This window comes from Malaclemys terrapin, chromosome 1, assembly GCF_027887155.1.
Source record: "Malaclemys terrapin pileata isolate rMalTer1 chromosome 1, rMalTer1.hap1, whole genome shotgun sequence".
NCBI lineage: Eukaryota > Metazoa > Chordata > Testudines > Emydidae > Malaclemys > Malaclemys terrapin.
Genome location: NC_071505.1, coordinates 108,530,038 through 108,542,566, shown reverse-complemented (window position 1 = coordinate 108,542,566; position 12,529 = coordinate 108,530,038). Strand labels below are relative to the sequence as shown.

At 49.6% G+C, this 12,529-nt stretch overlaps 1 protein-coding gene across 3 annotated transcripts in view; it reads right to left on the bottom strand.

The window, feature by feature from the left end:
• LOC128840593 (zinc finger protein 883-like) overlaps positions 1-4,752 on the bottom strand; it is a 32,143-nt gene extending 27,391 nt beyond the window's left edge. Inside the window, exons 1-3 of one of the 3 annotated variants that reach the window (XM_054034813.1) lie at positions 4,654-4,752; positions 2,900-2,979; positions 1,810-1,929 (exon numbers count right to left, since the gene is read on the bottom strand). In XM_054034813.1, coding sequence (XP_053890788.1) covers positions 1,810-1,837 — 28 coding nt within the window. In that variant the 5' untranslated portion in view covers positions 1,838-1,929; positions 2,900-2,979; positions 4,654-4,752. Of the gene's footprint in view, positions 1-1,809; positions 1,930-2,899; positions 2,980-4,238; positions 4,469-4,653 lie in introns of those variants that run through there. The other 2 variants (XM_054034794.1, XM_054034802.1) reach the window with 2 other exon arrangements.
• Between the last annotated feature and the right edge of the window lie 7,777 nt (positions 4,753-12,529).

Here is a 12,529-nt window from a genome sequence, read left to right as displayed (position 1 = left end):
ATCCTTCCCCAGACAGGAACAGGGAGTGAAGAGAGGGACATGGAAGAAAGAGTTGGGAGGAGGAACAGAGTGAAAGAGAGTGAGGTGGGGAAAGGTATGAGGATGAAAGGGAAAGTAAATGGGTGTGAGGAGAGACTGGGGAGGGGAAATGGACTGTGGCACCTTCCGCTCTCTCCCTCCAGACTACTGAGGACCATTTTTAGCATGACTTGTTTTGCAAAAAGCATCTCAGGCTGCTGATGTGGAACAGAAGCAAAGTCCATCATAAGCAGGGAAACTCAGAGGAGCAGTTTGCCATCAGCATCTCCTGCTACATGGGGATCTAGTCTCCCCAGCTTATTGGGGCAAAATTTGTTTTTAACCCAAGACAACAGTGGACTTTGCCTCTCCCCCACATCAGGGGATTGAGCTACCTTTTGAACAACACAAAAAACTTTTAACTCGGTGCTAGGGGTGCCCTAGTGCGTTTCCTGTCAATGCAATCACTGGGGGCGGGGGGGGAAAATCAGGAAAAATCACCAATTAGAGCAACATTACTATCGACACCAACATCAGGTCACATCTTGCCACCCATACCTCACCTAATAATTTTCCACTGTTTGTAATTTCCAAAGGGTGGAATATTGTCTGCTTCACGGTGCATGAAATACCAAGTGTGTAAATGTTGGCAGTGTGCAGTAAGAGGACCTGGTGGGGGGAAAAAACAAAACCTAAGACTGCTTTATTTTAAAAATTACCAAGTTAGTGATTTTAAAGTGGGTTAAACTTTTCAAATTAGACATTTTTAGAGAATGGAAAGTATATTGAAAATTCAAGCTTATTCTGATTCAAACGGTATAATTTGGGTCATGACAAGGGTGAGATTTTGTTTTATAAGGGATCTGAACTCCACTTTAAGTGGAAAACCATATATTAGCCAGGTATCTGCTACAAAGCCTCCATAATAAAGAGAAAGTATGTGGTGTGAATAACCAGAAAATATTGGCCAAATCTTTCCAAAGAGGAGTCAAAAAGATATGTGCTTTATAAAAATCCCCACTCGTATGTCTCAATATGGACTTTGGAGCCTAAGTGATTTGGGAACATGTCTCATTGGGCACCTTTTCTTTGTAAGTCACTTAGGAGCCTAAGCTTTAGGCTCTGATTTTTTAAACTTGTTTATTTCTTCTCCTCCTCCTCAACATTCAGGGTATTAAGACAGTTGGACAAATATTCTGGATTTTATATAGGGCAGACTCAAGTTTTTAGAACAGGCAGACGAATCCCAAGAAAGTAGAGTGCTTGGCATACCAATGTATAGGTGATTCCTGCGGAGAGCCTAACAATGCACTTCTACTATAGCAAAACCTATGAGATCACAAAATGAGACTGATATGAGAACTCATGAGACAGGCTACGATTTAGTCACGGAGGTCACGGATTCTGTGACTTTACCGGACCTTTGTAACTTCTTCAGCTTCAGCTGTCAGCAGCTTCAGCCGGAGCTATGCTCCCCAAATAGCCCCACTGCGGGGGCCGCCATCGGGGCTGTGCCCCGCCGCTTGCGCTGGGGGCCATCACCGGGACCGTGTGCCCCTGTCCCACGGTGGGGGCTGATGCTGGGGCTGTGAACCTCTGCCCCGCGGCTTGTATGGTTATTTTTAATAAAAGTCACGGGCTCTGTGAATTTGTTTGTTGCCTGTGACCTGTCCATGCCTTTTACTAAAAATAACCATGACAAAATCTTAGCCTTACTCATGAGCTGTGTTTGAATTCCAGCTTTAAAACTGGCTAATTAATTATGTAAATTTATTTTAAAACAGGTCTTACCTATATAGGGGCCTCTAAGGCTCTCCATTTTCTCAGAGCTCCGGAGATCAAAGACGCAAGGTTTTTATCCTTGTTCCCTCTAAGAGGTCACTTCACCCCTAGCAGTCAAAAATCCCGGTCCTGGGAAAGAAAACAGGGGGAATGAACCTCAATAACAATCAGATGTGATTAATGAGGGAAAGTATGCCCAAAAGCCCCACACAGAGGAAACCTGGTGCCTAACCTTAAGTCTTATCACTGTGAGTCTGTCTTTCCTGACCTGTCCCCTTTCTGGGGAATGATATGATTCACAAGACTGACAAGTGAGAACATTTTGGCCCCAATTCTGCCTAGGAATCAGTACAGGCAGAGCGTTGCGTCTGGATGGAGTCCTATTGACTTAGCCCTGGTCTACACAGGGAGGCAGGGGGATCGATCTAAGTTACGCAACTTCAGCTATGTGAATAACGTAGCTGAAGTCGATGTCCTTAAACCTACTCACCGCGGTGTCTTCACTGCGGTGAGTCGACTGCTGCCGCTCCCCCGTCGACTCTGCCTGTGCCTCTCGCGGCGGTGGAGTACAGGAGTCAACAGGAGAGCGCTCAGGGGTCGATTTATCGCGTCTAGTCTAGATGCGATAAATTGACCCCCTGCTGGATCGATCACTGTCCGCCGATCCAGCGGGTAGTATAGACATACCCTTAGTCACGACCCTGCACAGGCATCAGGGTTCATCCTTGCCGATTCTTTGGCAGGACTGGGACCCAGAAGTGTGATCCTACACACACTGAGATCAGTGACAGAGCTCCCACTGACTGGTGGTGCAGTACTGTGAGCTATTCAAGGCAGGGACCTGGCTTTTACACATTCCTGTGAAGTGCTCAGCACACATCTGGGCATTTATTACTATAAAACAATAGGAAAGTATTTGAGGAGGAATTGGGAGAGGCCAGTGACCAAAGCCAGATGAAAATCCAACAAGGTATTTAGATGCCTACAGGAATTTTCAAAACTGCCTAACCAGGTTAGGTTCCTAACTCTCATTGACATTGAGCTGGCAGTCAGCTGCCAGGCAAGCTACCACCTGTCCCACCCCTGCCTCTCCGCACACCTTTGATGCTCTTAACTGAGTGTCCTGGAGGTTCGAAGCATCCTTCAAAGCTCTCCTCAAAACTCTCCTTTGCTGTGATCCTACAAAAAAAAAAAAAAAAAAATTGACCATGCTCATGTGCTCATGTGCCTGTCAAGCTACTCAGGGCAAGGGCCACCTTTTTGTTTTTAGTTTATTCGGTGTCAGGATAAAACAAACAAATAAAATAATAATAATAATAGCCACCTGCTTAGGCACTTTTGAAAGTCCCTCTAGGCACTTCTATGCATCTTTAGGTGCCAAAATACCTTTGAAAAAAGTGGTCCAGTAGCATTCATGTTTTTAGAATGAGTAAATCTCATCTTATGCATGTGGTCTTTATTCATAGCTTGGAAGAGGAACCCAACTTTCCTTCTTTTTCAAATCCCAAGCAATTTCTCAACTTTGAATGAACTAGTCCAAATGAAGGAAATAGTCTCTCTACACCTGCTAGCTAAACTGAAACCAAAAGGAATTGAAGGAAAAGCTTTTTCTGAACAAACAAAAACCTCTGAAGTACTTATATTTGGAAAAATGTGATTACCAACTTTCATTGCATTGTAAAAATGGAAAATGATACGGGTTCTTACTTAATGCAGTACAGGACTTTGTTACATATTTATAAAGCTTGTCCTGACCTCAAAAGTTAAAGATGTTTCCCCCGACGATGTGCATCATTAAAAAAGCAGCACCCTTTAACTCATTCAAATTTGAGGAGAGTTCCCTGATGCAGCACATTTATTTAAATAGTTTCTAGCAAGTTTAGGCCTTAACATAACTTGTCATAATTTTCAAATTTAATTTTAAAACAGGTTTATTTTTAAAAACAAATATATATTTAAATGAAAAAAATCCAATTTTTTTAATGTAAAACAAATCAACTTCTATCCACTCTGCCTTTCAATACTGGAATGAGCTATACCCGCATAAGCACTTTTATATAAGTATATCTGTGTCCACATGGGGGGTTGTGCCACTTTAAAACTACAGTATAGGGATGTAGGTAAAAGCGACACAACTTTTGTGTTTAGACAAACCCTAAGTTAGGTATGTAAGGTCTCACTTTCTGCTTTTTATTTTGATCTGGTAAAGGCTTATAATTTCTGATTAGTTCCACCATTTATGCAACATTTCAGAATAGTTTTTAATTGGGAGGGGGGGTTGTTTTGCAGTTTATTTCTTTTGTTAAAAAAAAAAATCAAGTGTGCCCATTGCAAAAAAATGTACTTGCATCACCATAACTCTCTTCCTTTGACCCCAGCCCTCTCCCATCATCTCCCGCCTCCAAATTTCATTTTAAATCCCTTCCCTTAGCATTCACCAGTCTTCCCCAATCTCCCTTCCACGTTTTTCTGAAACCCTGGTAGGCGGAGTACTCGGTTTTGCTAAAGATCATCCGGCAGTGCCTGAGCCTGAGGATCCCCGAACAGCTCTCCACATGCTGCCCCTGAGCTGGGGGGAAATCCGCAGAGACACCCCACCGCCCCATGCTGTCCCTCAGCTGTCCAGCTGGGAGGTGGGGGAGAAATCCTGCAGGGGCACTCCCTGATCTGGGCGCCTTCAGGATGAGGGGCCCTGGCCCCTGATTCGTTCTCCTTCCCCGAGTCAGTCCCAAATCCAGACTCCAGCTCCACCTTTGTTGCGGTCACTTCCTACAGGCAGTGATTTCCCCTCCTGGGCCCCCGCCCTGCTGTGTCCCCTCCCCACGCATTACCGAGCCCCCCTGCCCGGCTCACCCGTGTGGCTGGGGGAAGCCGCAGGAGCGGGTCGCTCAGTGTGAACGCCCGGAGGTGCGGGGCTGTAGCTGTGCGGCGCCAGGTGCCATGTGCACGGCGGGCTGCAGGGAACAGGACGTTCCAGGTCGCTGAAGTCCCCCTGGGCAGGACTTTCTAGTCCTCCTCTCCAGAACCGGCTCTTTGGTTTTAACCCTCACTTCCCCAGACAGGGGAGAAACGTTCCCTTTTCCCTCTGTTCTGCTCCTTTGCTCCCTTTCCTACTAAAGGCCACTCACAGCCCCCTGGCCTGCACCATCCCCTGCCACTCAGAACAAAGCTCCCACGGGGCTCCTGGGCGATTTTCTCCCCCTCTTGGTTTTGGGCAACTGTAGCCAGGAAAATGGTTCAAGCACAGGGGCCCAATTTAGGCCTCTGCTGTGTCCCCTTTAGGGTGGTTTGAGCTGCTGTAAATCACTCAGCTGGCCCTTGGTAAGCCCCCAGAATTGGGGTGTGCTGAGGGGCATGCTGACGGGTGGGGTGCTGTTGGAGCACTTGTGCCGCAGCACTGCTCAAAGCCACAGTAATAGTTGGACCTGAAGGCAGGGCTGGCTTTAGGCCAATTCCACCAATTCCCCCAAATCGGGCCCCGCGCCTAAGAGGGCCCCACGCCCAGTGGCAGGGCCGCCGGGGTGGGGGAAAGTGGCCGAGAATCCCTTTCCTGGCTAGAGGCTCTGTTGCGGATTGTGGGGGAGTTAGGGCCCTGCACCCCTCTTCCCGAGATTCACTGCGACTCTCAGCCAGCCAGTAAAGCAGAAGGTTTATTTAAGGACAGGAACACAGTCTCAAGCAGAGCGTGTAGGTACGACCAGACCCCCCCCTCAATTAGGTCCCTCGGGGAGGTTCAGGGAGCTTAGACCCCAGCCTGGGGTTCCCTGCGTTGCACCACCCAGCCCCAACCGAAACTAAACTCCCCTCCTCCCGCTGCTCCTCTCCTTTGTTCAGTCTCCCGGGCAGAAGGTGTTAATTCTCCCCACCCCCGTTCCTGGCTCAGGTTACAGCTCAGGTAGCTTCCTTCAAGGGAAGTCCCACATCCCCACTGCAACCCCCCTGCAACATTCCCAGGTCAAATCTGCCCTGCTCCCTGCTCCGTCACAGGCTCCTTTTTAATTTTTATTCATCTGGCGGCGCTCCGGGTCTTCGGCGGCACTTCGGCAGCGGGTCCTTCACTCGCTCCGGGTCTTCGGCGGTAGGTCCTTCAGTGCCATCGAAGACCCGGAGCAAGTGAAGGACCCACTGCTGAAGACTAGGAGCGCCACCCTGTGAGTACAACCCCCACGTGTTTTTTTTTACGTGGTTTTTTTTTTTTTTAGTTTAGACGGGGCACCGTCAAAACTGTTCGAATCGGGCCCCGCACTTCCTAAAGCCGGCCCTGCCTGAAGGAGGATCCAGTGCTTAGGGCACGGGGGACATGGGAGATCTGAGTGCAAGTCCCTGGTCTACCACAGACCCCTTACAGGACCTTGAGCAAAGAAGCTTCAGCTGGTCCTGAATAACTCCGTGTGTAGCCAAGCCCTAATAGCAGCTACCCCGCTATATTCTCCCATCCAGTTCTCTTCACTTACTGGAGGGTGCTGGGGGCTTCGCCACTGCTCCCTGGAATCCTGTACTGCCACTCCCAAGAGAGCAAAAATCGTAACACCTCACCCCACCCAAAATAACACCAAACAACAGGAGATTAGCTGGAAAACCATGAGAGTGAAATAAATGCCTTGGGGCAACTCTACACTACAAAATTAGTTGACCTAAATTACATAGATGTACAGCCACTCCCACTGCAGTAATTAAATCGCTTTTGCATCTCCACACTATGCTCCTTGTGTCAGCAGTGTGTGTCCTCCCCAGGAGCACTTACACCAATTTAACTGTCAATGTGGGGCAGTGTGGGGTGGCTTCTGAAAGGCAGCAATAGCGTACACACTGCAGACTTGTCCCACCAATGTAAGTGACCTACTACACTGACATCAGAACGCCACCCCCATAAGAGGCCTAGGGCTTATGTCCATGTAGTTACTGCTATGCAAACACTGCACATTACTTACATGGGCAGTTGGCTGTCCTCTTGTCAATGTCCAGGCTCCCTGATATAGCTGTGAAATTGACAAGAAAGCGGCATGGGTTGGGGGCTCCAGCTAGAGCCTGGCTGCCGGGCTCCCCGCTGGGCTACTGCCCAGCTTCCCCACTCCAAGCCGGGCTGCACCTGCCAGGCTCCCCACTCAGTGCCAGGCTGCACCCACCTGACTCCCCACTCCCAACCAGGCTATTGCCTGGGTTCCTGGCTCCCTGCTCCCAGCTGGGCTGCCCCTGGGCTCCTGGCTCCCCATACCCCACTGGTAGCCCTGGTGCACCGAGGCTCCTGCCAGGAGCCTGGGTGCTGCCCCAAGGCTCCCAGATCCCCGCTTCTTGCCCGAAGCCTGGGGGCTGCCCCCCAGCTCTTTGCTCCCCACCCAGTGGCAGCCATGCTCTCAGCAGGGCGTGGGGAGCCTCGGGCAGCACCTCGGCTCCTGGCAGGGAGTGGGGGGCCGAGAGCCTTGGGGCAGCACCTGGGCTCCCAACTGGGAGCTGTGAGTGGAGCTGAGAGCCTAGGCAGACAAGCTGGCATGTAGCCCAAGGCTGTTCCTACTGGTAGTCACAGAGCATTTGACCCCCACATTCCTGAGCTGCCAGTAAAAGACAGCCCCAAGAAAGTGGGGACAGAGGACCAGATATCAGTGCTAGATAGGCAGAAGGGGGAAGGAAACTAGGTTGGGGAGGAGGGGCAGAGAGATAACTGGTGCCAGGGGGCAGAAGGAAAGTGGAGCATGGGAAATAGGGAGTAGGTGCTGGAGAGGAGGTAGAGACACTGGCAGAGAGGGCAGGCAAGGCCTGGGGTGTTATGGGAGGGGGGTAGCACATAGAAGCAGGGAGTGACTGGGAGGAACAAGGCAGGAGACAAGGGGTGGCAGAGGGGAGCTGAAAGGGTGGAAGAGCCTGAAGGGAGGACCAGGCAGAACAGCTGCAAGGGGAGCACATACGGGAGACTGGGAAAAGCAGCTGCCGAAATGCTGCCGAGAAGCAGCAACGTCAAGAAGCGCTACCGCCGAATTGCCGCCGAATTTTGGCAGCATTTCAGCGGCAACTCCTCTTGATGTTGCCGCTTCATGAATTTCAGTGGCATTTCAGCGGCGACGCCTCTTGACGTTGCCACTTCATGGCGGCATTTCGATGGCTGCTTGTCCGGTGGCCACGGTCCTCGGCGGCCAGTCGTCCGGGCGCCCGCCCCATGGAAAAGTTTGGGGACCACTGCTCTAGATAAAACCACAAGAGATAGGACCTCTGCACCTCTATCCCACAGAGCAAGCTGCTTTACGTGCTATTGTCCCTTCTCTCGGTCTGGCCCTCTGCAGTATGTTATTGCGTATGGTGAAAAGCAGGTCACTATGAGGCCTACCATAGCTCAGGAGATTGGGGTGGAAGACCAAAGCAGGAGCAAGTAGGGTAGAAGAGAGGTCAGAAATAAAGGAGGGATAGTTAGATTATGGGCTTTTTTTTAATACAAACCAACAAATGTGAATTTAGATTTTTAATTACACACTTAGAAATTAATCACTCACTCATTGGAAATCAATGGGCTAAATGGAATACACTGAAATCAGATACTTAAGATAATATTATTGATGTCATTGTATCAGGCTCTGGGAAAGAAGTTGCTGTGGAGAGGATCTGGAGCTATTTAATTGTCCATACTATAAAATGGTTAAACTCACCAAATCAACACCTTTCTCTGCTGAGCGAAGGTGTAATCTGAACAGATGGGGAATATACATGGGAAAAAATCAGATATCGAGGTACTCCAGGGCCAAAGTGTCTGTTCAGTCACAGGCTGAATCTAGATAGAATGAAAAGCATTCTCAATGCTACAGGGAGGATCCTCTCTATGTAGGTGAAGGGTCAGAATCCATTAGCTATGGATGTAAGATCTTAACTACAGTTTCTGCTAAGAAAGTTTCAATATAGGCCTGGAGTCCAGAGCTTGGCTTGGGCTGTGGGGGCTGGCTAATAGAGAACAATACATAGCTCAGAGGAAGCTGGGGTAAATAGATAACCTTGTGTGTTTCAAGTCAGTGAGCAGAGTCAGCATAACTCCGAATGTAATTGGGTGTCCTCAGGGCAGGCTCCAGGCACCAACTCAGCAAGCAGGTGCTTGGGGCGGCCAAGGGGAAGGGGCGGCATGTCGGGCTCTTCGGCGGCAATTCGGTGGTGGGTCCCTCGGTCCCTCTTGGAGGGAAGGACCTGCCACCGAAGTGCCGCCGAAGAAGAAAGCACCATGGTGGAGCTACCGTCGAAGTGCCGCCGATCGCGATCGTGGCTTTTTTTTTTTCCCCGCCTCTTGGGGCGGCAAAAACCCTGGAGCTGGCCCTGGGCATCCTTATTGTGAGTTATAGACACATTAAACGCTGAGAAAGGCCTCACGGTTACTCCCTAATGCAGGGAGGAGATAATGGTACAATACCTCTCACTCCTAGACAAAGTTCGGGGAGAGGCCTAATATGATTGGCATGAGTTATGACACCCTCCCCTCACAGATGTATGCCAGTCCTAACCCACAGAAATGCCAGGGTAAACTTGTGAAATTGTTAAGTACGAATTACTATTTTTTTGCTTTAAATCTCTAGGAATGTACCTGTTGGTCAACCAAGAGAGCTGCTACCTCATTCCCCTGGATCCCAAAATTAGGATTTAACCTATACACTTTAATAGACATTGTTTGGGGGTAATTACCTGTGTGTCAGCAATATGTTAATCTGGGTCATGGGCGGAACCATTATGTAATCTTTTAGACCATTGGCTTATTGTTCTTATCTTGTCTTGCTGTTAGAACCTATCCAGGGGTTTGGGAAAACCCATTCCTGTCGCTTCTCTCCACCCAATGAGCACCATATATAATCTATTGTAACTAATTGTTTTGAAGTGTCTCTGAGCCTAATAAGCAAAGTGACACTCCGCCAGCGCTGTGCGTAATAAACTCCTGTGCTTGACTCTACACGGTGTGGATTATTGTTCCTTCACTAGGTTCATACCATGTTCATTACTATGATATATAAGCTCTTTAAGTGTTCTTTTCCCCCTTTCCCAGCCTTTCCTGGACTTGCCAGTCCAACACTTGCTCCATGTCCACTCTACTCTCCTGTACACGGTCTATCCACTGTTTTCTTGGCCGTCCCCTTGCCCTCTGCCCACAAACTCTAGTCTCAAGTGCACCCCAAGAGGATCTCCGTCATCCATCCTTCGTACACTTGAGCTCTTTAAGTGGCTGTATCATTTATCTTTTTACAAATATGTTGTATGAATTTGCATTTCTGTCCCATAGACCAACTCCAGTTCTCCTGCTATTTTCCAGCTCCTCACTTTATCTGGCCGCCAAGTTGCTTCCCTTCTCCACATCTGTGCCTTTTTCTGTGGTTTTGCTCACAAGGGGAGGTTTGATGGGTAACCTGGGCCTGATTCCATGCTGCTGCCTTAAAAGAACAGAGTGGGAGGCAATGAGACAGATCCTTTGTGACTCAGGACAGCAAGAAAAGAATGACATGATCCATCAGAGCTGCTCTTAAGGGGTGAGCAGGAGATGGAGCTGAAGGGGTGGAAGAGCAGAGGGACGCAGTTGCCATCCCTTAGTGCTTAAGACTCATCTTCTACTCCTGTTCAGCTCATAGACCATGCAGAGATGGCTTAGGAGAGAAGATTCTTGTAGCATGTGCTGCCCAGTTGGGAGCTGCATGGCATAGGAAGGCACTTGCCATGACAAAAATGTTTCAGTTTTGCTCCTGCCTGGCTTAGCAGTTCCAGATGGCATTTGTTTCTCCTGCAGTCATCTCACTGCTCCACAGAGAGGGAGAGAGAGAGAGAGTGTTCATGTTCCTATAGGAAGAGGTATGTGGCTGACATCCAGAATGTCTAATTGCACCAGAGCTCCTGAGAAGTTCCTAACCATTTGATTTAGAATTTAATGATTTTAAAAAATAATTTCTCCAGCTTCTAAGGCAAATCTATTTTCTCTCTTTTCCCCATTTGCTGGATCTTTCCGTGTTTGATGCATTCTTAGCTTTTAATAACACTTGGTTATTGACCATCTTCATCATCAGTTAAGACTATTGCATCACTCCCATTCGCTGACAAATTAAATACAGTCCTGTGACAAATTAAGACCATTGACAAAAAACATTGGTCTAGTGTGCTGCGTAGGTCAAAGAGCCCTCCTTGCATGCAGATACTCCTACAGCACGTTGAGTCAGGGAGAGCTATCGCGGAACCTTTTCTCACGTTCAGGTGTGGCTCCTGTGTGGAGTCTCTGATGCTGAGTAAAGTCCTCATCTATCACTGATGCTTCTCCCACATTCAATACATACATAGGTTTGCTCTGTGTTTAGGGTCTCCTCAGATGAGGATCCTCCTCTTCACTTTCTCTCACAATCCTGCCATCTACCAGAAGACACAGAGAATCCGGACAATGATTCATTCCTGTGCTTGGGAGAAAGGTGATCTCAGAGAGAAGAAAAGTCTGTGCCACAAATAACCCACTCTTCATAAGATGTTAGACCTTGGGTCCAGCTCTAGCAAAATCCAGGGAGTGAGATGAGCAATCGGAATGCTCTAAGGAAGGGGCCCAGGGAGAGGACCCTTCTCCAGTAGGGCACCTGTCCTGGCGCAGAGAAAATGGCGGGGCACACTGTCCCCCATGGGCATGGCTCAGCTTGGCGCATGGCTCAGAGAGAGCAGAGCCAGCTGCAGATAGGGCTATGGGGCTGCAGCCAGAGAAGGAAGTGCTGGGACATGCCAAGCCAAGGCCCCTGATGCTAGGGCAGGGCAGGGCCCAGCCCGGAGACTGCAGGGGGAAGTACTGTCCAGCCCAGCACCCCCACTCCCCATGGAAAGCCCTGGCACCCAGGCTGCAGACTCCCTCCTTGCTGCTGCCCCACAAGGAGCAGGGGGCTCAGCAAAGTGCCAGGACCTCCCCTCCCAGCCTGCAGTGCTGAGACTCCAGTAGGAGCTCCACTGTTGGATGGGGAAGCAGGTGCCCCAGCCGTTAACTCCTGCGCAGGCAGTGGGCCCCTGGCCATGGGGCCTCCCTGGTTTGCTGTCTTGGGCATGGCCAGGATGTAACTGACTTAGAGACTCGAACCCCAAAACTAAGTGTGATTTATTGCATCCCTAGCTTTACCAATTTAATACTAATTGGGAACATTTAAAATTCAGTGCCTGTGTATGAAGAAAGGACTTGGTGCAGGGCACCAGACTGGCCAAGCCAATATGCAACAGCCCTTCCTGAGCTGAGAGGGGGCGAGAAGCATGGCATACATGTGGGGGCCTGGAATGTTGCGGAGGGCAGTTTAACTGTCATGAGGGCTTGTGTTGTTTACCCCAATGGCAGAGAGGGGAGACACAACCCTGGGCTAGTCCCTGTGTGACTCCCCAGCTGGACTCAATGGTATGCATTTGGGATCGTGCCTCTTAGGGGAGGCAGATTGGTGGCCAACAGAAAGCAAGCCATCCTGGGACTTCGTCCCCCTCGTCCCCAGCAGGGCAGCTCTCTCCAGGGCAGGGTTGGGTGCTAATGCAGCAGCAGTGAATGAGGGGGATGCAGTGGGGATTGACAGGAAAGGTGTGTGTGTCATGGGGGTGAAGCCCAGAAAAACAGAGTAAGGCTACGGGGGAGCACGGTGCCTGTTGGGGGAATGAAACCAAGGAGTGGGAGATCCCATTGGTAGGGGAGGTGCAGGTACTGTGTGTCCTTGGGGGCAAGACCATGGAAAGGGGGCTCCCTCCATTGAAGGAGCAGTCAGTGTGTTTTGGCGTGAAGCTC